The sequence below is a fragment of the Thalassophryne amazonica genome, chromosome 17 (genome assembly GCF_902500255.1).
Source record: "Thalassophryne amazonica chromosome 17, fThaAma1.1, whole genome shotgun sequence".
Taxonomy (NCBI): Eukaryota; Metazoa; Chordata; class Actinopteri; order Batrachoidiformes; family Batrachoididae; genus Thalassophryne; species Thalassophryne amazonica.
The window spans coordinates 76,608,800-76,629,003 of record NC_047119.1 but is presented as its reverse complement, the minus strand read 5'-3'; the positions used below and the strand labels follow the sequence as shown (position 1 = coordinate 76,629,003).

Below are 20,204 nucleotides of genomic sequence, written 5' to 3'. Positions count from 1 at the left end.
CTGGTGGTGAGTTGGATCAGAGGGTGGGGGGCGACTTTTGACAAACCTGGTAAGCCCAAACGGATAGTGCGGGTGAACTGGGAACGTCTGTAGGGGCCCACTGTCCGACAGATCTTCAACTCACACCTCCTGCAGACCTTCTCTAGCATCCCTGTGGAGGTTGGAGGCATTGAACCAGAATGAGCAATGTTCAAAGCTTCCATTGGTGAAGCTGCAGCAGGGAGCTGTGGCCTGAAGGTCTTAGGTGCCTCAAAGGGTGGCAACCCTCGAACACCGTGGTGGACATCGGTGATCAGGGAAGCCGTCTGACTGAAGAAGGAGTCTTCCAGGATATGTTATCTCAGAGGACTCCAGAGGCAGTTACAAGGTACCGACAGGCCCGAAGGGCAGCAGCCTCTGCCGTGGGGGAGGCAAAGCAGCGGGTGTGGGAGGAGTTCGGAGCAACCATGGAGAAGGACTTTCGGTTGGCACCAAGGTGCTTATGGCGGACCGTGAGACACCTCAGGAGGGGAAAACGGGGATCCATCCAAGCTGTCTACAGTAAGGATGGGACTCTGTTGACCTCAACTGAGGATGTAATCTGGCGCTGGAAGGAACACTTTGAGGAACTCCTGCATCAGACCGTCCTCTATAGTAGGGGCAGAGCTGGAAGCTCATGGAGGATTTTCATCAATTTCCCTGGTGGAAGTCACTGAGGTAGTCAAACAACTCCGCAGTGGCAAGGCCCCGGGGGTTGATGAGATCCGTCCAGAAATACTGATGGCTCTGGGTGTGGAGGGATTGTCTTAGATGAGACATCTCTTCAACATTGCGTTGTGGTCTGGGACAGTGCCTAAGGAGTGGCAAACTGGGGTGCTGGTCTCCATATTTAAAAAGGGGGACCATAGAGTCTGTGCCAACTACAGGGGCATCACACTACTCAGCCTTCCTAGTATAGTCTTCTCCAGGGTGCCGGAAAGGAGGGTTCGGCCGATAGTCAAACCTCTGATTGAAGGGGAACAATGCGGGTTCTATCCTGCTCGTGGAACAACTGACCAGGTCTTTACTCTCACAAGGATCCTGGAGGGTGCCTGGGAGTATGCCCACCCATTCTAGATGTGTTTGGTGGACTTGGAGAAGGCGTATGATAAGATACCCCAGGAGATACTGTGGGAGGTGCTGCGGGAGTATGAAGTGAGGGGGTCCCTTCTCAGGGCCATCCAATCTCTGTACTCACAAAGCAAGGGCTGTGTTCGGGTGCTCGGCAGTAAGTCGGACTCGTTTCCGGTGGAGGTTGGCCTCCGCCAGGGCTGCGCCTTGTCACCAATCCTGTTTGTGATATTCATGGACAGGATGTCGAGGCATAGTCGGGGGGAGGAGGGTTTCCAGTTTGGTAGGCTCAGGGTCTCATCACTGTTTTTTGCAGATGATGTGGTCCTGTTGACTTCATCGGCCGATGACCTCCAACACTCACTGGATCGGTTCGCAGCTGAGTGTGAAGCAGCTGGAATGAGGATCAGCAGGAAACTGATGGATTGCCTACTCCGGGTAGGGAATACGGCCTTGCTCCAAGTGAAGGAGTTCAAGTACCTTGGGGTCTTGTTCACGAGTGAGAGGACAATGGAGCATGAGATTGTCCCGTAGAGTCGGTGCAGCAGGGGCTGTATTGCATTCATTCTATGGCACTGTTGTGATGAAAAGGGAGCTGACCCAAAAAGGCAAAGCTCTTGATCTACTGGTCAATCTTCACTCCTACTCTCACCTATGGTCATGAGTGTTGGGTCGTGACAGAAAGAACTACATTGCGGGTACAAGCGGCTGAAAACCTCAGGAGGGTGGCTGGTGTCTCCCTTAGAGATAGTGTGAGAAGTTCTGTCGTCCATGGGGAGCTCAGAGTAGAGTCGCTGCTCCTTCGCATTGAAAGGAGCCAGCTGAGGTGGTTTGGGCATCTGGTAAGGATGCCTCCTGTTCTAGGCACGTCTGTCTGGGAGGAGACCCAGGATGAGGTGGAGAGATTATATCTCCACACTGGCCTGGGAACGCCTCGGGATCCCCCAGTCAGAGGTGGTCAGTGTGGCCCAGGAAAGGGAAGTCTGGGGTCCCCTGCTGTTGCCCCCGCGACCCAAATCCGGAAAAGCAATTGAAAATGAGTGAGTGAGTGAGGAGATTTTTTTTTTTCTCTCAGTGACACTCTTACACCCTGAGAAGAGATTTTTTTTTTTTTTTTTTTTTTTTTTTTTTTTTTTTTTTTTTTTTTTTACTCCTGGAGAAGAGAATTTTAATCTCTGTGAGTCTTTTCCTGTTTCCACAAATAATTGGTTTAAAAAAAAGCTTCTTCTCGTCCTGAGCAGTCTTGGCTTCTTGACCAGGTGTCAAACTTTGTACCTGTGAGGTTCATTATGTCCTGAATGAAAATGAGGTTGTTTGTTTGTTTGCAGGTGAGGATGAGGACCAGTTTGAGCAGTTCATGCTGCCTTTGACAGCGGCGTTTGAAGCCGTCGCTCAAATGTTGAGTACGAACACCTTCAACGAACAAGAGGCCAAGGTGATCAACAAACTCCAACAGCCAATAAAAAGGCTTTTAGCCCCTGTGGTGGGCGGAGCCACACACACCACCATCATTATAATCTGCATGTTTGAATGTCATTATCAAAAATGTGGATGGACATCTGGGGTTATTTATGAATGTGAGCAGTCAGCAGCTTTATGATTCAAATATCGATCAGATGTAACAATTTTCAGTTTGACTCTCAGGATTTTCTGAGATTTTGTAATAGTAATAATAATAAATCTTAGCACTTTGAGGTTTTCATCATTTTTAGGAGAGGGGTGTAACTTACTTTCCCAAGTGAGTCTCTGGTTTGAACCTCTGGTCTTCACCCATTGCTCGACCTTTCAGGTCATCTATCAATGAACATGTTAAGCTGGGAGCATGCACTGGTACCGCATATTCCCATATCCACAACACATGGTACAGCCTTGAGTCCTGAATGGCAACCACTCAGGCAGACAACCAATCCAAACCCCACTTATCAAAAAGAACCATTTATTTGCAGCAGCCGGGTGATACGTGGGCATGTCCTTCTCCTTCTCCTGCCACTGGGGTCCTCAACACTCAGACACCTACGTGTTGGATCATGCACAGAGAATCACACCACATGACCAAAATATTGAAGATGATGCTCCCTCGCAATGCAAATGGGTCATTCCATGTCAATTCAACGAGGGCCTCACGCACTTTGTCTCAGATTTTCTTCAAATTGTAATCAAATATTCCCAGACTATTCAGAACAACAAATCTGAAGTTTGAGGCCTGTAGGCCAAGTAGTTTCTGAGATATGGCCAATTTAGTGTGCATGGGGTCTGCCGTTTTTAGGCAAAAATTATGGCTGTCATTTCTGGAGCCATGTTCAAGGTAGAATATCTCAGCAAATATTGGACTTAGAGGCCTGAAATTTTCTGTGGCCATTGTCATGGACACCCAGACTTGGAATATAGTCAAATAACAGACATTGACACTAAACTGTGAAGTTTATATATGCTCAAACTATGAAAATATTACACTGACTATTGCCAGCATCCATGTTTGAAACACTGAAGCATACCATTACACTCCATTTCTTGGCTCCTTAATGCCAGCTATACTGGCTATGAAATATGTAAATTTGGCATATCTGTGGTAAACAGTTATTGTGGGAGAAACTCTGAAATCTGACAAAAGCATTTTGTGGTCAAATTTTATTAGAAGAAAAGCTCATGTGGGCAGTAAATAAATCTCTTCAAACTGATTCTATTTTGAAAGTATTGATATCTACTTTATATGTTATAAATATGACCTTCTTTATGAAACGTCTTCCTGGTTAATTTAAGCATCCAATTATGGCTAATTTGTGCACTCACGAATGTATTTCTAGTGCTGAAATGACCATTTAATTTTAATTGTGCACACACTGCATTCATATGATTCATGGCACACTCCAGAATGCTTGCACATAGATCTTCCAGGGGGGTTCCCCAAGGTTTCCACGGTTAGTAGGCTTATATTCGTTGAATTAACATGGAATGACCCAAACGATCCTCCTCATCTTAAAGATCCTCTGAGGAGACATCCAGAAGACATCCAGTCGTCACCTTGGCATCTCACAACCATACAGGCAGACCTGACAAACACCGAAGACTTGGACCTTCATTGTCCTGCAAAGATATCAGCATCACCAAACCCCCTCTTTCCAGGGACCTCATTACTCCATAAAGATGCTCCGAGGCATGTCTGCATCTCCAGGGCCAAGGACCCAGAGACATGAACGTCGCTGCTGAGTTCAGTGAATGTCTCGACACATTCAGCTAACCCTTTCATCTCATACAGATACACTTCTGATGGCTGAGTCCAGGAAGTTACTGAAAGCCTGGATCTTAGTCTGAATTCACGACAAATGCAAACCCAGTCTCACTGGTTCCTCATTCAGCTTGTCGAGTGCTGCAATCAGGGTATCCATTGATACCACACACAATACAGAACCATTCTGGGTTCTCTTTTTCTGTGACAGGCAAGTGTTCTTGTCCAGTTCCCAGAGGACTCAGCACTGAGGCAACGGCTCGCTGGATTATATTCATTCATTTATCTATCCATGAAGCCACAGGACACACACCAATTAGCTAAACTGCAGGATTGTCTTACAGACATAAAGACATGGATGACCTCTAATTTCCTGCTTTTAAACTCAGATAAAACTGAAGTTATTGTACTTGGCCCCACAAATCTTAGAAACATGGTGTCTAACCAGATCCTTACTCTGGATGGCATTACCCTGACCTCTAGTAATACTGTGAGAAATCTTGGAGTCATTTTTGATCAGGATATGTCATTCAAATCAAAGCGCATATTAAACAAATATGTAGGACTGCTTTTTTGCATTTACGCAATATCTCTAAAATTAGAAAGGTCTTGTCTCAGAGTGATGCTGAAAAACTAATTCATGCATTTATTTCCTCTAGGCTGGACTATTGTAATTCATTATTATCAGGTTGTCCTAAAGTTCCCTAAAAAGCCTTCAGTTAATTCAAAATGCTGCAGCTAGAGTACTAACGGGGACTAGAAGGAGAGAGCATATCTCACGCATATTGGCCTCTCTTCATTGGCTTCCTGTTAATTCTAGAATAGAATTTAAAATTCTTCTTCTTACTTATAAGGTTTTGAATAATCAGGTCCCATCTTATCTTAGGGACCTCGTAGTACCATATCACCCAATAGAGCGCTTCGCTCTCAGACTGCAGGCTTACTTGTAGTTCCTAGGGTTTGTAAGAGTAGAATGGGAGGCAGAGCCTTCAGCTTTCAGGCTCCTCTCCTGTGGAACCAGCTCCCAATTCAGATCAGGGAGACAGACACCCTCTCTACTTTTAAGATTAGGCTTAAAACTTTCCTTTTTGCTAAAGCTTATAGTTAGGGCTGGATCAGGTGACCCTGAACCATCCCTTAGTTATGCTGCTATAGACGTAGACTGCTGGGGGGTTCCCATGATGCACTGTTTCTTTCTCTTTTTGCTCTGTGTGCACCACTCTGCATTTAATCATTAGTGATCGATCTCTGCTCCCCTCCACAGCATGTCTTTTTCCTGGTTCTCTCCCTCAGCCCCAACCAGTCCCAGCAGAAGACTGCCCCTCCCTGAGCCTGGTTCTGCTGGAGGTTTGTTCCTGTTAAAAGGGAGTTTTTCCTTCCCACTGTAGCCAAGTGCTTGCTCACAGGGGGTCGTTTTGACCGTTGGGGTTTTACATAATTATTGTATGGCCTTGCCTTACAATATAAAGCGCCTTGGGGCAACTGTTTGTTGTGATTTGGCGCTATATAAAAAAAAAATTGATTGATTGATTGATTGAATTGATGAAAATGTTCTTTATAAAGTGTTCTCATGCTATGTTTCGCACTGTGTGCACCGGTTGTTATTTTAAAGGGGGACTCTGGACCTTTTGCTGTGTGGACCAGTAGTTATTGTAATGAGTAACCCTGGAGTTTTAACTGTGGAAATCTGGACTTCTGGACTGGTAGATATCTTGGCAAGTAACTCTGGACATTTTGCTGTGTGGACTACCTCCTGACTACCAGGAAGATAGTCAGGAGGATATAAAGCAAATAGATTGAATTGAATTGTTAAAATAACTACCAGTCCACACAGCAAAATGTCCAGAGTCCTGACTACCTTCCTGGTAGTCAGGAGGATATAGCACCAAATCACAACGAAGTTGCCTCAAGGCGCTTCACACAAGTAAGGTCTAACCTTACCAACCCCCAGAGTAAGAACAGGTGACAGTGATAAGGAAAACTTCCTCTGTGATTTGAGGAAGAAACTTCAAGCACACCAGACTCAAAGGGGCGACCCTCTGCTTGGGCCATACTACTGACACACTAGAAAATATGAATATACAGGACATTTTTGAGAGTCCATGGTGGTGCACAGGACAGGAGACCTGAAGAAGAAAACACCAACTCCCATCTCTGGATGGAGCCGCACCTCAAACAGAGAGAAAAAACAGAATCAAGCATCAGAAAGACAACAAATACAGTATAATTTGTCAGCATTAAACAAGAAAAACAGAAGAAATACCAAGGTGATCGCCGGCCACTAGCCCTAAGCTTCACTTAAAGACCCAGAATTTAGATAAAGTTGAGGTCGTGCCATGCTCCGTTTACTAATAAAATTCATTTAAAAGAGTAAAAAGCATAGAAACATACTCAACAAAAATATAAACGCAACACTTTTGATTTTGCTCCCATTTTGTATGAGATGAACTCAAAGATCTAAAACTTTTTCCACATACACAATATCACCATTTCCCTCAAATACTGTTCACAAACCAGTCTAAATCTGTGATAGTGAGCACTTCTCCTTTGCTGAGATAATCCATCCCACCTCACAGGTGTGCCATATCAAGATGCTGATTAGACACCATGATTAGTGCACAGGTGTGCCTTAGACTGTCCACAATAAAAGGCCACTCTGAAAGGTGCAGTTTTGTTTTATTGGGGGGGATACCAGTCAGTATCTGGTGGGACCACCATTTGCCTCATGCAGTGCAACACATCTCCTTCGCATCATCCGTGAAGAGAACACCTCTCCAACGTGCCAATCGCCAGCGAATGTGAGCATTTGCCCACTCAAGTCGGTTACGACGACGAACTGGAGTCAGGTCGAGACCCGGATGAGGACGACGAGCATGCAGATGAGCTTCCCTGAGACGGTTTCTGGCAGTTTGTACAGAAATTCTTTGGTTATGCAAACCGATTGTTTCAGCAGCTGTCCGAGTGGCTGGTCTCAGACGATCTTGGAGGTGAACATGCTGGATGTGGAGGTCCTGGGCTGGTGTGGTTACACGTGGTCTGCGGTTGTGAGGCTGGTTGGATGTACTGCCAAATTCTCTGAAACGCCTTTGGAGACGGCTTATGGTAGAGAAATGAACATTCAATACACGAGCAACAGCTCTGGTTGACATTCCTGCTGTCAGCATGCCAATTGCACGCTCCCTCAAATCTTGCGACATCTGTGGCATTGTGCTGTGTGATAAAACTGCACCTTTCAGAGTGGTCTTTTATTGTGGGCAGTCTAAGGCACACCTGTGCACTAATCATGGTGTCTAATCAGCATCTTGATATGGCACACCTGTGAGGTGGGATGGATTATCTCAGCAAAGGAGAAGTGTTCATTATCACAGATTTAGACTGGTTTGTGAACAATATTTGAGGGAAATGGTGATATTGTGTATGTGGAAAAAGTTTTAGATCTTTGAGTTCATCTCATACAAAATGGGAGCAAAACCAAAAGTGTTGCATTTATATTTTTGTTGAGTGTACTATGCCAGTATGCTAGCCATATGAAAGGGAAAATAAGTGCATATTAAGTCTGGACTTGAAAGTCTCTACAGAATCTGACTGTTTTATTGATGCAGGGAGATCATTCCACAGAACAGGGGCACGATAAGAGAAAGCTCTGTGACCCGCAGACTTCTTATTCACCCTAGGAACACAAAGTAGTCCTGCACCCTGAGAACACAGAGCCCGGGCCGGTACGTAGGGTTTAATTAGGTTAGTTAGATAGGAAGGTGCCAGTCCGTGAACAATTTAATAAGTTAATAGCAGAACCTTAAAATCTGATCTCACAGGGACAGGAAGCCAGTGAAGAGATGCCAAAATGGGTGTAATGTGGTTGAACTTTCTGCTTCATGTCAAAAGTCTGGCAGCAGCATTTTGAACCAGTTGTAGAGCCCTAATGCTGGACTGCAGTAAACCAGACAATAGAACGTTGCAGTCGTCCAATCTAGAAGAAGCAAATCCATATCAGTGATGGTCTAGTGGTTAAGCGCTGGGCTTGAGACCAGAGGATCCTCAGTTCAAATCCCAGCCTGACCGGAAAATCACAAAGGGCCCTTGGGCAAGGTCCTTAATCCCCTAGTTGCTCCCGGTGTGTAGTGAGTACCTTGTATGGCAGCACCCTCACATCGGGGTGAATGTGAAGCATTAGTGTGTAAAGTGCTTTGAGCATCTGATGTATATGGAAAAGCGTATTATAAATGCAATCCATTTACCATGAATCAGGGTCTCATTATCAGCCATAGACAGGATTGGACAAATCTTAGCTGTTGTTTGCAGGTGGAAGAAAACAGTCCTCGTAATATGTCTAATGTCGAGGTCAAAGAACAACATGGACATCATCATCCCAAGGTTCCTCACTTTGTCATTGTGACGTATGACACATGAGCCTAGGCTAAGCGTTAGCTGGTCAAATTGATGTCGATGTCTCACTGAACCAAGAACCATCACTTCAGTCTTATCAGAGTTTAAAAGTAGGAAGTTGCTAGACATCCAGCTTTTCATTAATGCAAAGCAATCTTCAGATTACCAGCATGTATAACTGTGTATCACCAGCATAGCAGTGAATGGTAATCCCAAAACGCCGCAATATGTGCCCAAGCAGTGCTGTATAAAGGGAGAAAAGCAAGGGGCCTAAGACAGACCCCTGTGGAACCCCAAATTTCATGTCACTAAGGTTAGAGGTAGTATTACTGTACAAAACACAGTGACAATGACTGGTCAGGTATGATGTCAACCATGCAAAGGCATTCCCAGCAATCCCAAAATGAGTCTCCAGCCTATAGAGTAGAATGCGATGATCCACTGTATCAAACACAGCACTGAGATTGAACAGCACCAGATCCGTAGTGGTATCCAAATCCATTGCAAGCAGAAGATCATTCACCACTATAGTGAGTGCTGTCTCTGTGGCCTCTACTGGTGGTTGGCTCTCACTGCGGTATTGTATCACTTCCTGTTCCAGAGCACAGCGGTGTTTTGCTGTATCTGTTAGCTGTTTAATCTGCGCAGTTAGATTGATCTAGTTACCTAGATAACGATTTGTTTCACAGTGTAATCTTCACATGCCTTAACTAAATCACTCCCTCTGCTGAATCACCTCTAAATTATTTACACATTATTCACTTTGTGTGTTTTTAGGAATCTGCTAGCTTAGCGCAGCTACTAGCTCTTAGCCGGTTTAGCATGGCGGCTTCTCCTGTCTCTCCCGCACTTTTCTGCTCTGGGTGTGAAATGTTTAGTTATTCCTCGGCCTCCTTTAGCAGTAATGGTACTTGTAATAAGTGTAGCTTATTCGTAGCTTTGGAGGCCAGGCTGGGCGAATTGGAGACTCGGCTCCGCACCGTGGAAAATTCTACAGCTAGCCAGGCCCCTGTAGTCGGTGCGGACCAAGGTAGCTTAGCCGCCGTTAGTTTCCCTCTGGCAGATCCCGAGCAGCCGGGAAAGCAGGCCGACTGGGTGACTGTGAGGAGGAAGCGTAGTTCTAAACAGAAGCCCCGTGTACACCGCCAACCCGTTCACATTTCTAACCATTTTTCCCCACTCGACGACACACCCGCCGAGGATCAAACTCTGGTTATTGGCGACTCTGTTTTGAGAAATGTGAAGTTAGCGACACCAGCAACCATAGTCAATTGTCTTCTGGGGGCCAGAGCAGGCGACATTGAAGGAAATTTGAAACTGCTGTAAGATTGTAATTCACGTCGGCAGTAATGACACCCGGTTACGCCAATCGGAGGTCACTAAAATTAACATTGAATCGGTGTGTAACTTTGCAAAAACAATGTCAGACTCTGTAGTTTTCTCTGGGCCCCTCCCCAATCGGACCGGGAGTGACATGTTTAGCCGCATGTTCTCCTTGAATTGCTGGCTGTCTGAGTGGTGTCCAAAAAATGAGGTGGGCTTCATAGATAATTGGCAAAGCTTCTGGGGAAAACCTGGTCTTGTTAGGAGAGACGGCATCCATCCCACTTTGGATGGAGCAGCTCTCATTTCTAGAAATCTGGGCAATTTTCTTAAATCCTCCAAACCGTGACTATCCAGGGTTGGGACCAGGAAGCAGAGTTGTAGTCTTACACACCTCTCTGCAGCTTCTCTCCCCCTGCCATCCCCTCATTACCCCATCCCCGTAGAGACGGTGCCTGCTCCCAGACCACCAATAACCAGCAAAAATCTATTTAAGCATAAAAATTCAAAAAGAAAAAATAATATAGCACCTTCAACTGCACCACAGACTAAAACAGTTAAATGTGGTCTATTAAACATTAGGTCTCTCTCTTCTAAGTCCCTGTTAGTAAATGATATAATAATTGATCAACATATTGATTTATTCTGCCTTACAGAAACCTGGTTACAGCAGGATGAATATGTTAGTTTAAATGAGTCAACACCCCCGAGTCACACTAACTGCCAGAACGCTCGTAGCACGGGCCGAGGCGGAGGATTAGCAGCAATCTTCCATTCCAGCTTATTAATTAATCAAAAACCCAGACAGAGCTTTAATTCATTTGAAAGCTTGACTCTTAGTCTTGTCCATCCAAATTGGAAGTCCCAAAAACCAGTTTTATTTGTTATTATCTATCGTCCACCTGGTCGTTACTGTGAGTTTCTCTGTGAATTTTCAGACCTTTTGTCTGACTTAGTGCTTAGCTCAGATAAGATAATTATAGTGGGCGATTTTAACATCCACACAGATGCTGAGAATGACAGCCTCAACACTGCATTTAATCTATTATTAGACTCAATTGGCTTTGCTCAAAATGTAAATGAGTCCACCCACCACTTTAATCATATGTTAGATCTTGTTCTGACTTATGGTATGGAAATAGAAGACTTAACAGTATTCCCTGAGAACTCTCTTTTGTCTGATCATTTCTTAATAACATTTACATTTACTCTGATGGACTACCCAGCAGTGGGGAATAAGTTTCATTACACTAGAAGTCTTTCAGAAAGCACTGTAACTAGGTTTAAGGATATGATTCCTTCTTTATGTTCTCTAATGCCATTGTCGTGGCTCGTCTTTAGTCTTCTCAGGATGTCGTCTTTTAGATAACACAAACTAATTGCAAGTGATATGCTAGAAAAGGACACAACACTTTAGAATAATTCAGCCTTAAGCAAGATAAATGCACAGAGTTTTTAAGTTTATTTAAGCCTTCGACACAGAGCTTAGACAAACTGAGTCCTCTAGAGAGACTGAATATGACAACCGCGCTCGTCTATTTATTGGAGACCCGCGGGCATCGCTCCTCCTTCAACTTTTTTATTTATTTCATTCCCAAGACATGGTTTTCTATTGGAAGCGTCCTCTAGTGAACCCTAAGCAGGTGTTAGGCCATTATTTCAATGTGACAAACGCTCCCATTAAAACGTGAAGGATTTACAACTGATTTTTTTAAAAGACCTTCAGCCACAGGTGCAGCTGGCCTGAGGCCCCCCCCCCGCACGTGGCCTCAGCCACACGTGCAGCTGGCCTGAGGCCCCTGCACGTGGCCTGCGGGAAAGCACCTAAAAGGCCTTGGAAAGCCCCTGACAGACTGAATGACTAATAGAGCCCTTTTTTTGGGTTGAACACCTGCTAGTTCAACCAGAGGACATACAGTTCGGATCAGGACACTTGATAGTTCATCACAGTTCAAATATGGACCTAAAAATTCTTCTACAGTCCCTCCTCTGGGACTCAAAAGAGTCCCATTACTTCAACTATACTCTTGGGTTGTTTACTGACAAGACATCTTCATTTGTGCATTGCAATAATAAAAAAGAAAAACACATCACTCGACTTACTGATAACTCTGGTGCGGATATGAATATCAGTGATACTTCACACGGTAAATATATTGAAGTGCAGGTGAACCTACATACTAAGGCACAAGGTGAGCAATTAGCCGGATTATATCAACGCAAGGTGACATTCAAGCATTGAGTTTTGGTGTAATTCAAGGCACTTAAAATGGCCACATAAAACAAGTTACAGCAACCTCTTAATCATGGCAAAGTAAAGGCTTTACATTGACATCAGTGCAACCAATCATCTTCTGGCATCTATTGTCTCACTCAACCAGAGGCTCCAACCCATTATACTTGGTTCTACATATTATTTTGTTAAAGAGTCACACATTTATTACTTAAATGCATCAAATAACGCCTACGTTACCACTATTTAGTCGACCAATCAAGAAACTATTCTAAGGTTAGCGCAGCTATGTCTAGTTAAATGATAAAACACAATAAATGGTTTCCCTTCATGTCCGTCCTTAAGTCATTTGCCTTAGTCAATCATATAATGGTTTTCATTATAGGCCATTTCTCAACATTTTCCACTTTGTTTTTCTTCTTTTTCAGCTTGTTTTCTAATGCCCTTTTTGGCCAGACGCCAAATTTAGGCGATGCATGTCTCTTGAGGCATGCTATAATTTAAGAAAAAGGGGTCCCTATGGTGCATCTTTACTACTAAATCTACAAACACGCCGTGTAAGGGTCCCCTTTTTATAACTTTGCAATGTGATATCTATGTGTATGCATTTAGCTTTATCTGTGTTACGCAGATGATGGTAAGGACAGACATTTACCCAACCTTCGTTACTAACATATATCCTTCTTTGTTTTTATTTACACTCAGATTTCTGAAACCAGTCCGCAATTCAAACTCAAGAACCAAGATCATAGTCCGTGTTCAGTGCCATTACGTCAGTCCGCGCTCCTCAGCATTTACTCAGCATCTGAAGTTTTGGGAGAAGTTGGGGAACATGGGGAGGTTGGCCTTTCAGGGGTAGTGGGGGAAGGATCAGGAATTCTGGCTTTCAGACAGTCGTGCAGTTCTCTGATGGATCTTTCCAGCTCCTTGTGCTGCTTGGCCAGGTTGTACAGGGCCCCCAGAGAATTCTTGCCCACATTCAGGGTGGTGGTGGCCAGTCCTAGCTGCTCCCTTTCCATATGCTCCATCATGCTGGCTAGCATGTCCATACTAGACTGAAGACCACACAGTTGAGTATGGAGGCCCTCCTGAGCACAAGAGATGTTGGCATTGTCACAGTGTATCCTTAACAGGTATGCAGCTGTCTGACTCAGTTGTGGCATGATTTCCTCAAATAGCTCATGGGAAATGTGATTTGTGAGGGGCAGGAGCTGCTCCAAGGTTTTTGGAACAGACTCTTGTGGAAGACGAAGCTCTCGAACCAAGATTGCCATGTCCAGTGGGGTGACCATGACCAGATTAAGGTTGTGCAGTCCAGGGGACAGGAAGTACAAGGGGGAAGGCATTTCGTGTGTGGGGGGAGTATTGTTGATGTCGCACAGGCAAGTGGTTGGGACACTCTGGGCATTTAGTAGCCTGTACAAAGCTCCCCTCTGTCCTGGTGGGTGAGTTTGACTAAGGTCCACCCCTGCTGATCCTCCTCCAGAGGTACTGGGCTGATCAGAATATCTCTCCTGCCTTGGGGGTGGAAAGCTGGGGACAGGTCCTAGCAGTGAATTGGGTCTAGGATGCACTCGGGCAGTTGCTGCATATGGCCGACCTTGGCTGCCTCCCCTGGAGGGTATCGTTGCCACTGACACATGTGACTGTCTCCATGGCATCTGCGGAAGGGGTGTGTTCCTGAGTCCAAAGGGTCCTTCAGGTGATGGTGGAGTCCTTGGGCCGACTCTTGCTGCAGGCAGATTCTGTGAAGCCGTCATCGCCAGGTGCTGGAACGATGAAGATCCTTCTGTTGCCAACTGGTTTAGCTGCTGGATGGATGGCGGCTGTGGCGACCAATCATGTCTCGACCATCCCTCCTGTATATCCTCTTCTCCAAACAGTTCTGAGAGTCCAATCAGACTTGATAGAGGCAGATCAGGCATAGGTCCCTGATCAGGGGAGTCTGGTCTCTCAGCCATACTCCTGTGTCCTAGTAATATACATATACGTTCATTATTACAGCTCCATGTCATTCTTTCAGATATTGTCTATCCTATCCCTCATTTTTGTGGGTGCATGTGTGTGAATGTAAATGTGCGTGCATGTCTTCTTCCTCGTCTACAATATCACCAAGCACGGTCCATCCCAGTCCTCCCTATCTGGGGTGTACGCCACAATATTAGGGAGCTGGGGGCTGTCGGGGAGGATAATTGGTATTTCATCCATTTCCATATATTCTGGTTCTCTGTCTGTTTCGTTTGTGCTTTCTTCCAGGGCTCGGATGGCTAACAGTGGGAGCTGTCCTACTGTGGATGAAATCAATTTATTGACCAGAAATTTTATCAAGGGAATACCACAACATATTACCAGCAAGACCGCCACCCCTGTTAGTGCCAAGATTACACCTATCTGGTATAACCAGTCTTTCCATGATATCCACCCTCTCCTCAGAGTCCCAAACAGTGAAAACAGTGGGCCAATATTCATTCCATTCCCTACAATGTATCCAGAATCGTCAGTTTCATTTCTCCCTCCTATGGAGTTACTTAACAGTTCCTGTTGCATCTCCTCAAGTGTGATTAAGAGCTCTGTCAAATTTCCGTCTTCCCCTGTACGCATGGGAATAGCTGTGCAACATTCGGTGGCTTTGATCATAATACAAACTCCTTGTTCATCAGCCATCATCATCTCGATAGCTAATCTATTTTGCATTGTCATTAGCGAGGTGGCGTGCAGTTGTTCGGTTAAGGCTCCTACTGCTGCCAATGTCCAGTTCAGGTATCTTTGCTGATTATACCACAAGTAATTAATCCACTGCACCTCCTGGAACCTAGAATGGATTTTTGGAGTAACCCCGAACAGCGCCAATGCCCATCCCCATTTATCCGCGTCTTCATCTGCTTTAACTCTGCTACTGTCTATGGCTTCTAATTGTCGGGGTATCCCTTCTGGTATCCCGTTTCTTACTGTGATGTTGTAGTCTGTTTTAAACGTCATTATTCCTCTTTTCTTACGAAGTTTCTGTGGCATGGGTTGTATTGAATTTGGCATTTCAATTACTGTTATAGCTCCTGTGAGCATCACAGGAGCACAAAGGCCTTTCCAATTAGGGGACAGCGATGACAGGAGCTTCCTTCTTTGTCCGCATATCCAAAAGATGTCAGCTAAGGGTGCCGTTCCCTTAGCTAAATTTGGAGTAGATACCCATGAAGCATGGGTGAGATTCAGTCCAATTACAGACCCCCCTGTGGCCGGTACTATTTGTTCACACTGTATGCCTGCTGCTGGCAGGGTGTGACAGACGGTAATGTTCCATGCTGTTTTGGCCGGTTTGTATTCTTGCTGCTTTTGCATACACTGTATGTGGTGTTTTGACTGGGTCGTCCCTACCTGCCAATCGCTTATGTATTGTGCTACTAAGCCTTTAGCTATACAGAATGGGTGTATCATCCCTTTCTCTATTTTAATCATAGGTGGAACGGTTCCTTCTGTACTTAGAGGCACTGGACAAAGTTTACTGTCGGCAGCATATTTTTCATCACCTACTGCCATTTTCATAACACATTGTGTATAGCATTCTGCTTGGTCTGAGTTATGTTGGGGACTCCTATAACAGTTGTTGATATCAGGTAGGGGTTTAGCCTGAGGTATCACACCTTTCCGGTGACAGGCTATGCAAGGCTTTTCACTGATCTGCCTAGCCGAAAATTTCAACCATTGGTAAAATAGATTTGTCTTCAACCCTTGTGTATGGGCTAGGTCTGTACTGGGATTCCATCTCCCTAAGTGACTGCTTGTTTCTAGGCTTCTAATTGTCCTCTTTTTCCTTGGTTTGATTTTTACCCATTTTGTGGCTTCATGTACTGTAACAGTTACGTCTTGCTTGGTTTCCCTGCATCCTCCTTTATCACAAATTACCTCTATGTTGAGTGTTCCCTCCTCTTCACATTTGATGCTAATGGCTTCGCCTAATATGTAATCCCCCAGCTTTCCCTGTATTCCTATGTTCTTGTAGGCTTTTGATTTAATGTATACCAAATTATATGTTTTTCCTGTGTTTAGAATGCCTTGTTTAGCTGCTATTGCGGCCATGGCCACGGCACAGTCCGCTGTATGTTTTGGATGTCTATTTTCTCCCATACTGACCACCAGTAGTATTGTCAATCCCTTGAATAATTCCTTAATCATTGCTCTGATGACTGTTGAGATGTGCTACTAGATGTGCTACTGAGTGAGCCGTCACTAGATGAGCTGTCACTAGGGATGTGTGGTGTATCTGTGCTTTGTCTGGGTTGTACTTCCTGTGGTTCTTCTGTCGGTAAATCTACTAAGTTGCTGTCCGAGTCTGATGTCTCCTGTGGCCTGTCTATCTGTCGGTCTGTATTTCTGTCTGTCTGTTGGCCTGCGTCTCCAGTTGTTTCTGAGTCTGCATCTGAGTCTGTCGCTGCTCTATCTGGCAGGGATCCACTACTCTCTGAAGCTGTGCGTCGTCTTTGTTCAATCAGTCTCTGTGAGCGCCTTGGCCGGTGTTCGCCTGGCTGCAGGGAGGCGTGGCCTTCCCTCGGTGCTGCTGTAGGGTCTCTGGCTTCTCTTGCTTCCCCCCTTGGCCCGGCGGCTCTGCCAAGACGAGCTTGCCGAGGCCGCAGGGGCACTGGGCCACCAACCCTACAGCAGTGGTTTAAATGAAACCAAGTGTCCTTACCGTCTACTTTGACTGCTGTACGTGAGGCAAGAATGACTTTAAAAGGACCTTCTCGGCGGGGCCTGTCCCACTTCTTTTTGAACACCTTGACATAAACCAGATCACCAGGCTGGATGCTCTGATTTTCGAGTGGAATCTCTGCTTCTCTGTCTTCTGTAGCACCTTTGACCTGCAAAAAGATAGTTTTGTGTATTTGGGTTAACTGTCTCAGATAATTATGCCATTCATCTTGTAGCTGCTCCAGCGATGGTCCTTCGTAGGGTCCTCTCAGGTATGGAATAGGCATCGGCCGACCTGTAAGAGCTTCAAATGGTGTCAAATGGGTTAGTCGGTTAGTTTGTGAGCGCATTGACAATAAAGCAAGCTGCAACGCATCCAGCCAGGTTAGTTTGCCATTGCTGTCTGCTATGATTTTTGCTAGTTTGTTCTTTAAAATGCCATTAGCCCGTTCCACCGCCCCATTTGATTGAGGGTGATAAACACACCCAAACTTCTGTTTGATACCCAATTGTTTGAATGTTTCTTGTGTAACCTTGGCTACAAAAGCCCTACCGTTGTCAGATGAGATAGTATCTGGAATGCCAAATCTTGGAAAGACATCTCGGCACAAGAATTTGGCTACCCTTTTATGGTCTTGATTTGCAGAGGCTACTGCCTCAATCCATCGGCTGAATCTGCATATCACTACCAAAACATATCTCATTCGTTTAACGCGATTTTCAGCTCCCATGTCTATGAAATCCATCATAAGATGTCTGAATGGCCCATCAGGGACCGGAATGTGGGCTAAAGGGGCTGTGAATGATTTCCGGACATTGTACTGTGCACATACCTCACACTCATTCAACAAACGGTCCACTGTAGCTGCCATATATGGTGACCACCAGACAGCTTTTAGTTTGTTCATAATTTGGACTCGCGAACAATGATCGGGTCCGTGGGCCCAAATGATTGCATGTCGTAATAAATTGGTGGGTAACACAAAATGTCCATGACTACTGCGCCACAGCTTGTCCGCTGGCCCCTGACTGCGTGTCTCAATAGCGCCTCGTTTAACCCACATTCGTTTTTCTTCTCCACTGGCCCTACTTTGAGCCACTATCAGTGCATCAAGTGAAACCAGTGGGGCACAATCTTGGATGGTTAGCAGGGGAAACATATTTTCTCCTTGTGCTCCTTTGCGAGCTGCGTCATCTGCTAGGTTGTTACCTTGAGCTATGATGTTATTATTCTTTTGATGACCTGCACATTTAATGATGGCTACCTCAGACGGTAATTGGAGAGCTTGTAACAGTTGGGAAATCGCTTCTCCATGAGTGACAGGGGTGCCATCTGCTCTCAGGAATCCCCTTTGTTTCCAAATGTTTGCATGTACATGACATACGCCATAAGCGTAGGCTGAGTCTGTGTAGATATTAACACGTTGATCTTTAGCTATCTGGCAAGACATAGTTAAGGCTTTGATTTCTGCCAGTTGGGCTGAACAAGGCTGATCAATTCCTTGGGACTCCAGTAATTCAAAGGTCTCGCCATCCGTGTTTAGTTTAACAATCCCCATACCTGCATGCAATCCCGCGGCATCCCGAAAGCATGAGCCATCCACGAACAGGGTTAGATCTGCATCTATGGCGTGATTATACAAATGTTCTCTGGCTCTCAAAAATTTCTCTGTCTCTGCCACACAGTTATGTGGAGTACCATCTAACGGTGTGGTCAATTTGGTGGCGGGATTCACCATGTGACAACGTTGTATTGTTATTTCTGGGGCGGACAACACAACTTCATATCCAGTGCGTCTAGCTTGTGTTAAGACAAAACGTTGACTGGTTAGCAGGGCATGTAACTGATGCGACGTGTACAACGTTACTGCATGTCCCATGATTATGGATGATGCTTTTTGAAATGCAAAGGCAGCTGCTGCTAGACCCTGATAGCATGGTGGCAATCCTGTTTCAATGTTGTCAAGCTTTGTACTATAATAGGCCAATGGTTGTTTTCCTTCATTTGTTTCCTGCATTAGTACAGCACAAGCATATCCAGCTTTTTCAGTAACATACAAATGGAAAGGTTTCCCATAATCTGGGTTACCTAACGCGGGAGCAGATTGCATGTCTGTTTTTAGGGCCTCAAAAGCTCTCGTTGCCTCATCTGTCCAGACAAGGAGAGCTGCATTGCTTGTTTGCCCCACTGCTCTAATCATGGCACGCAAAGGTGCAGTTTTTATAGCATAATCACAAATCCACGGCCGACTGTACCCTGCCATCCCAAGGAATGAAAGCATCTGTCCCACTGTTTGGGGTTTGGGAGCCTTGATTATAGCCTCCACTTGGCTTGGGGCTATACATCGCGTGGTCCCACACAACTGTCTTCCCAAGTATTCTACTTGTTGTTTGCAGAACTGCAATTTGTCCTTACTTACTTTATGACCTCCATCTGCCAATGCATGCAATACAATTAATGAATCTTTTTCACACTGTTCTTGAGTCTCTGATGCAATAAGGAGATCATCCATATATTGCACCAATGTACTGGGTATGTCAAGGTGTTGTAAATCTTCAGCCAGGACTTTGTTAAAGATGGCTGGGGACAGGTTCAGTCCCTGAGGTAGCCGTGTATACGTTAGCTGTTGTCCCAGAAATGTGAATGCAAACAAATGTTGTGAGTCTGGGTGCACAGGCACACTGAAATAGGCTGAACACAGATCGATTACCGTGTACCATTTTGCTCCAGCAGGGATGCTTGATAGTATAGTATGTGGATCAGGTACTATAGGTGCATCCATTTCTATTATTGCATTGATAGGACGCAGATCATGTACCAGCCGATACCTTTTGGTATTGTTTTTAGGGATAGGGTAGATAGGAGTATTGCATGGGCTTGCAGTTTTTATTAAAACTCCAGCTGCCATTAGTCCCTTAATTACTGGTTTTATGCCTTCAGTAGCCTGAGGTTTTAATGGATACTGCCTTTGGTGAGGCAGTTTTGCTCCCGGTTTTACTTTTATTTTTACTGGTAAGGCTGTTTTTACTAGTCCTACATCTGTTTTGCTTTTGGACCACACCACTGGTGGTATTTGCTCTAACAATTTCTCTTGTTGGGTCGATAACACCATTTGTCCCTCTGGTCTAGGATTGAGCTCCACTTTTTGAGCTATAGCCTCATCATTTACTTTTAAATTAATTCGTATAAACAGCTGGTCTTTTGACAGATGTACTTGTGGACTTTCCATGTTTTGCCATTCTTCAACTTCTGAGGCTGTCTTT

General features: G+C 45.0%; 1 protein-coding gene across 1 annotated transcript in view; it reads left to right on the top strand.

The window, feature by feature from the left end:
- The window catches only part of xpo7 (exportin 7), a 227,008-nt gene that overhangs the window by 137,723 nt on the left and 69,081 nt on the right, over positions 1-20,204 (top strand). Inside the window, 1 exon segment of the mRNA XM_034191850.1 lies at positions 2,418-2,524. Coding sequence (XP_034047741.1) covers positions 2,418-2,524 — 107 coding nt within the window.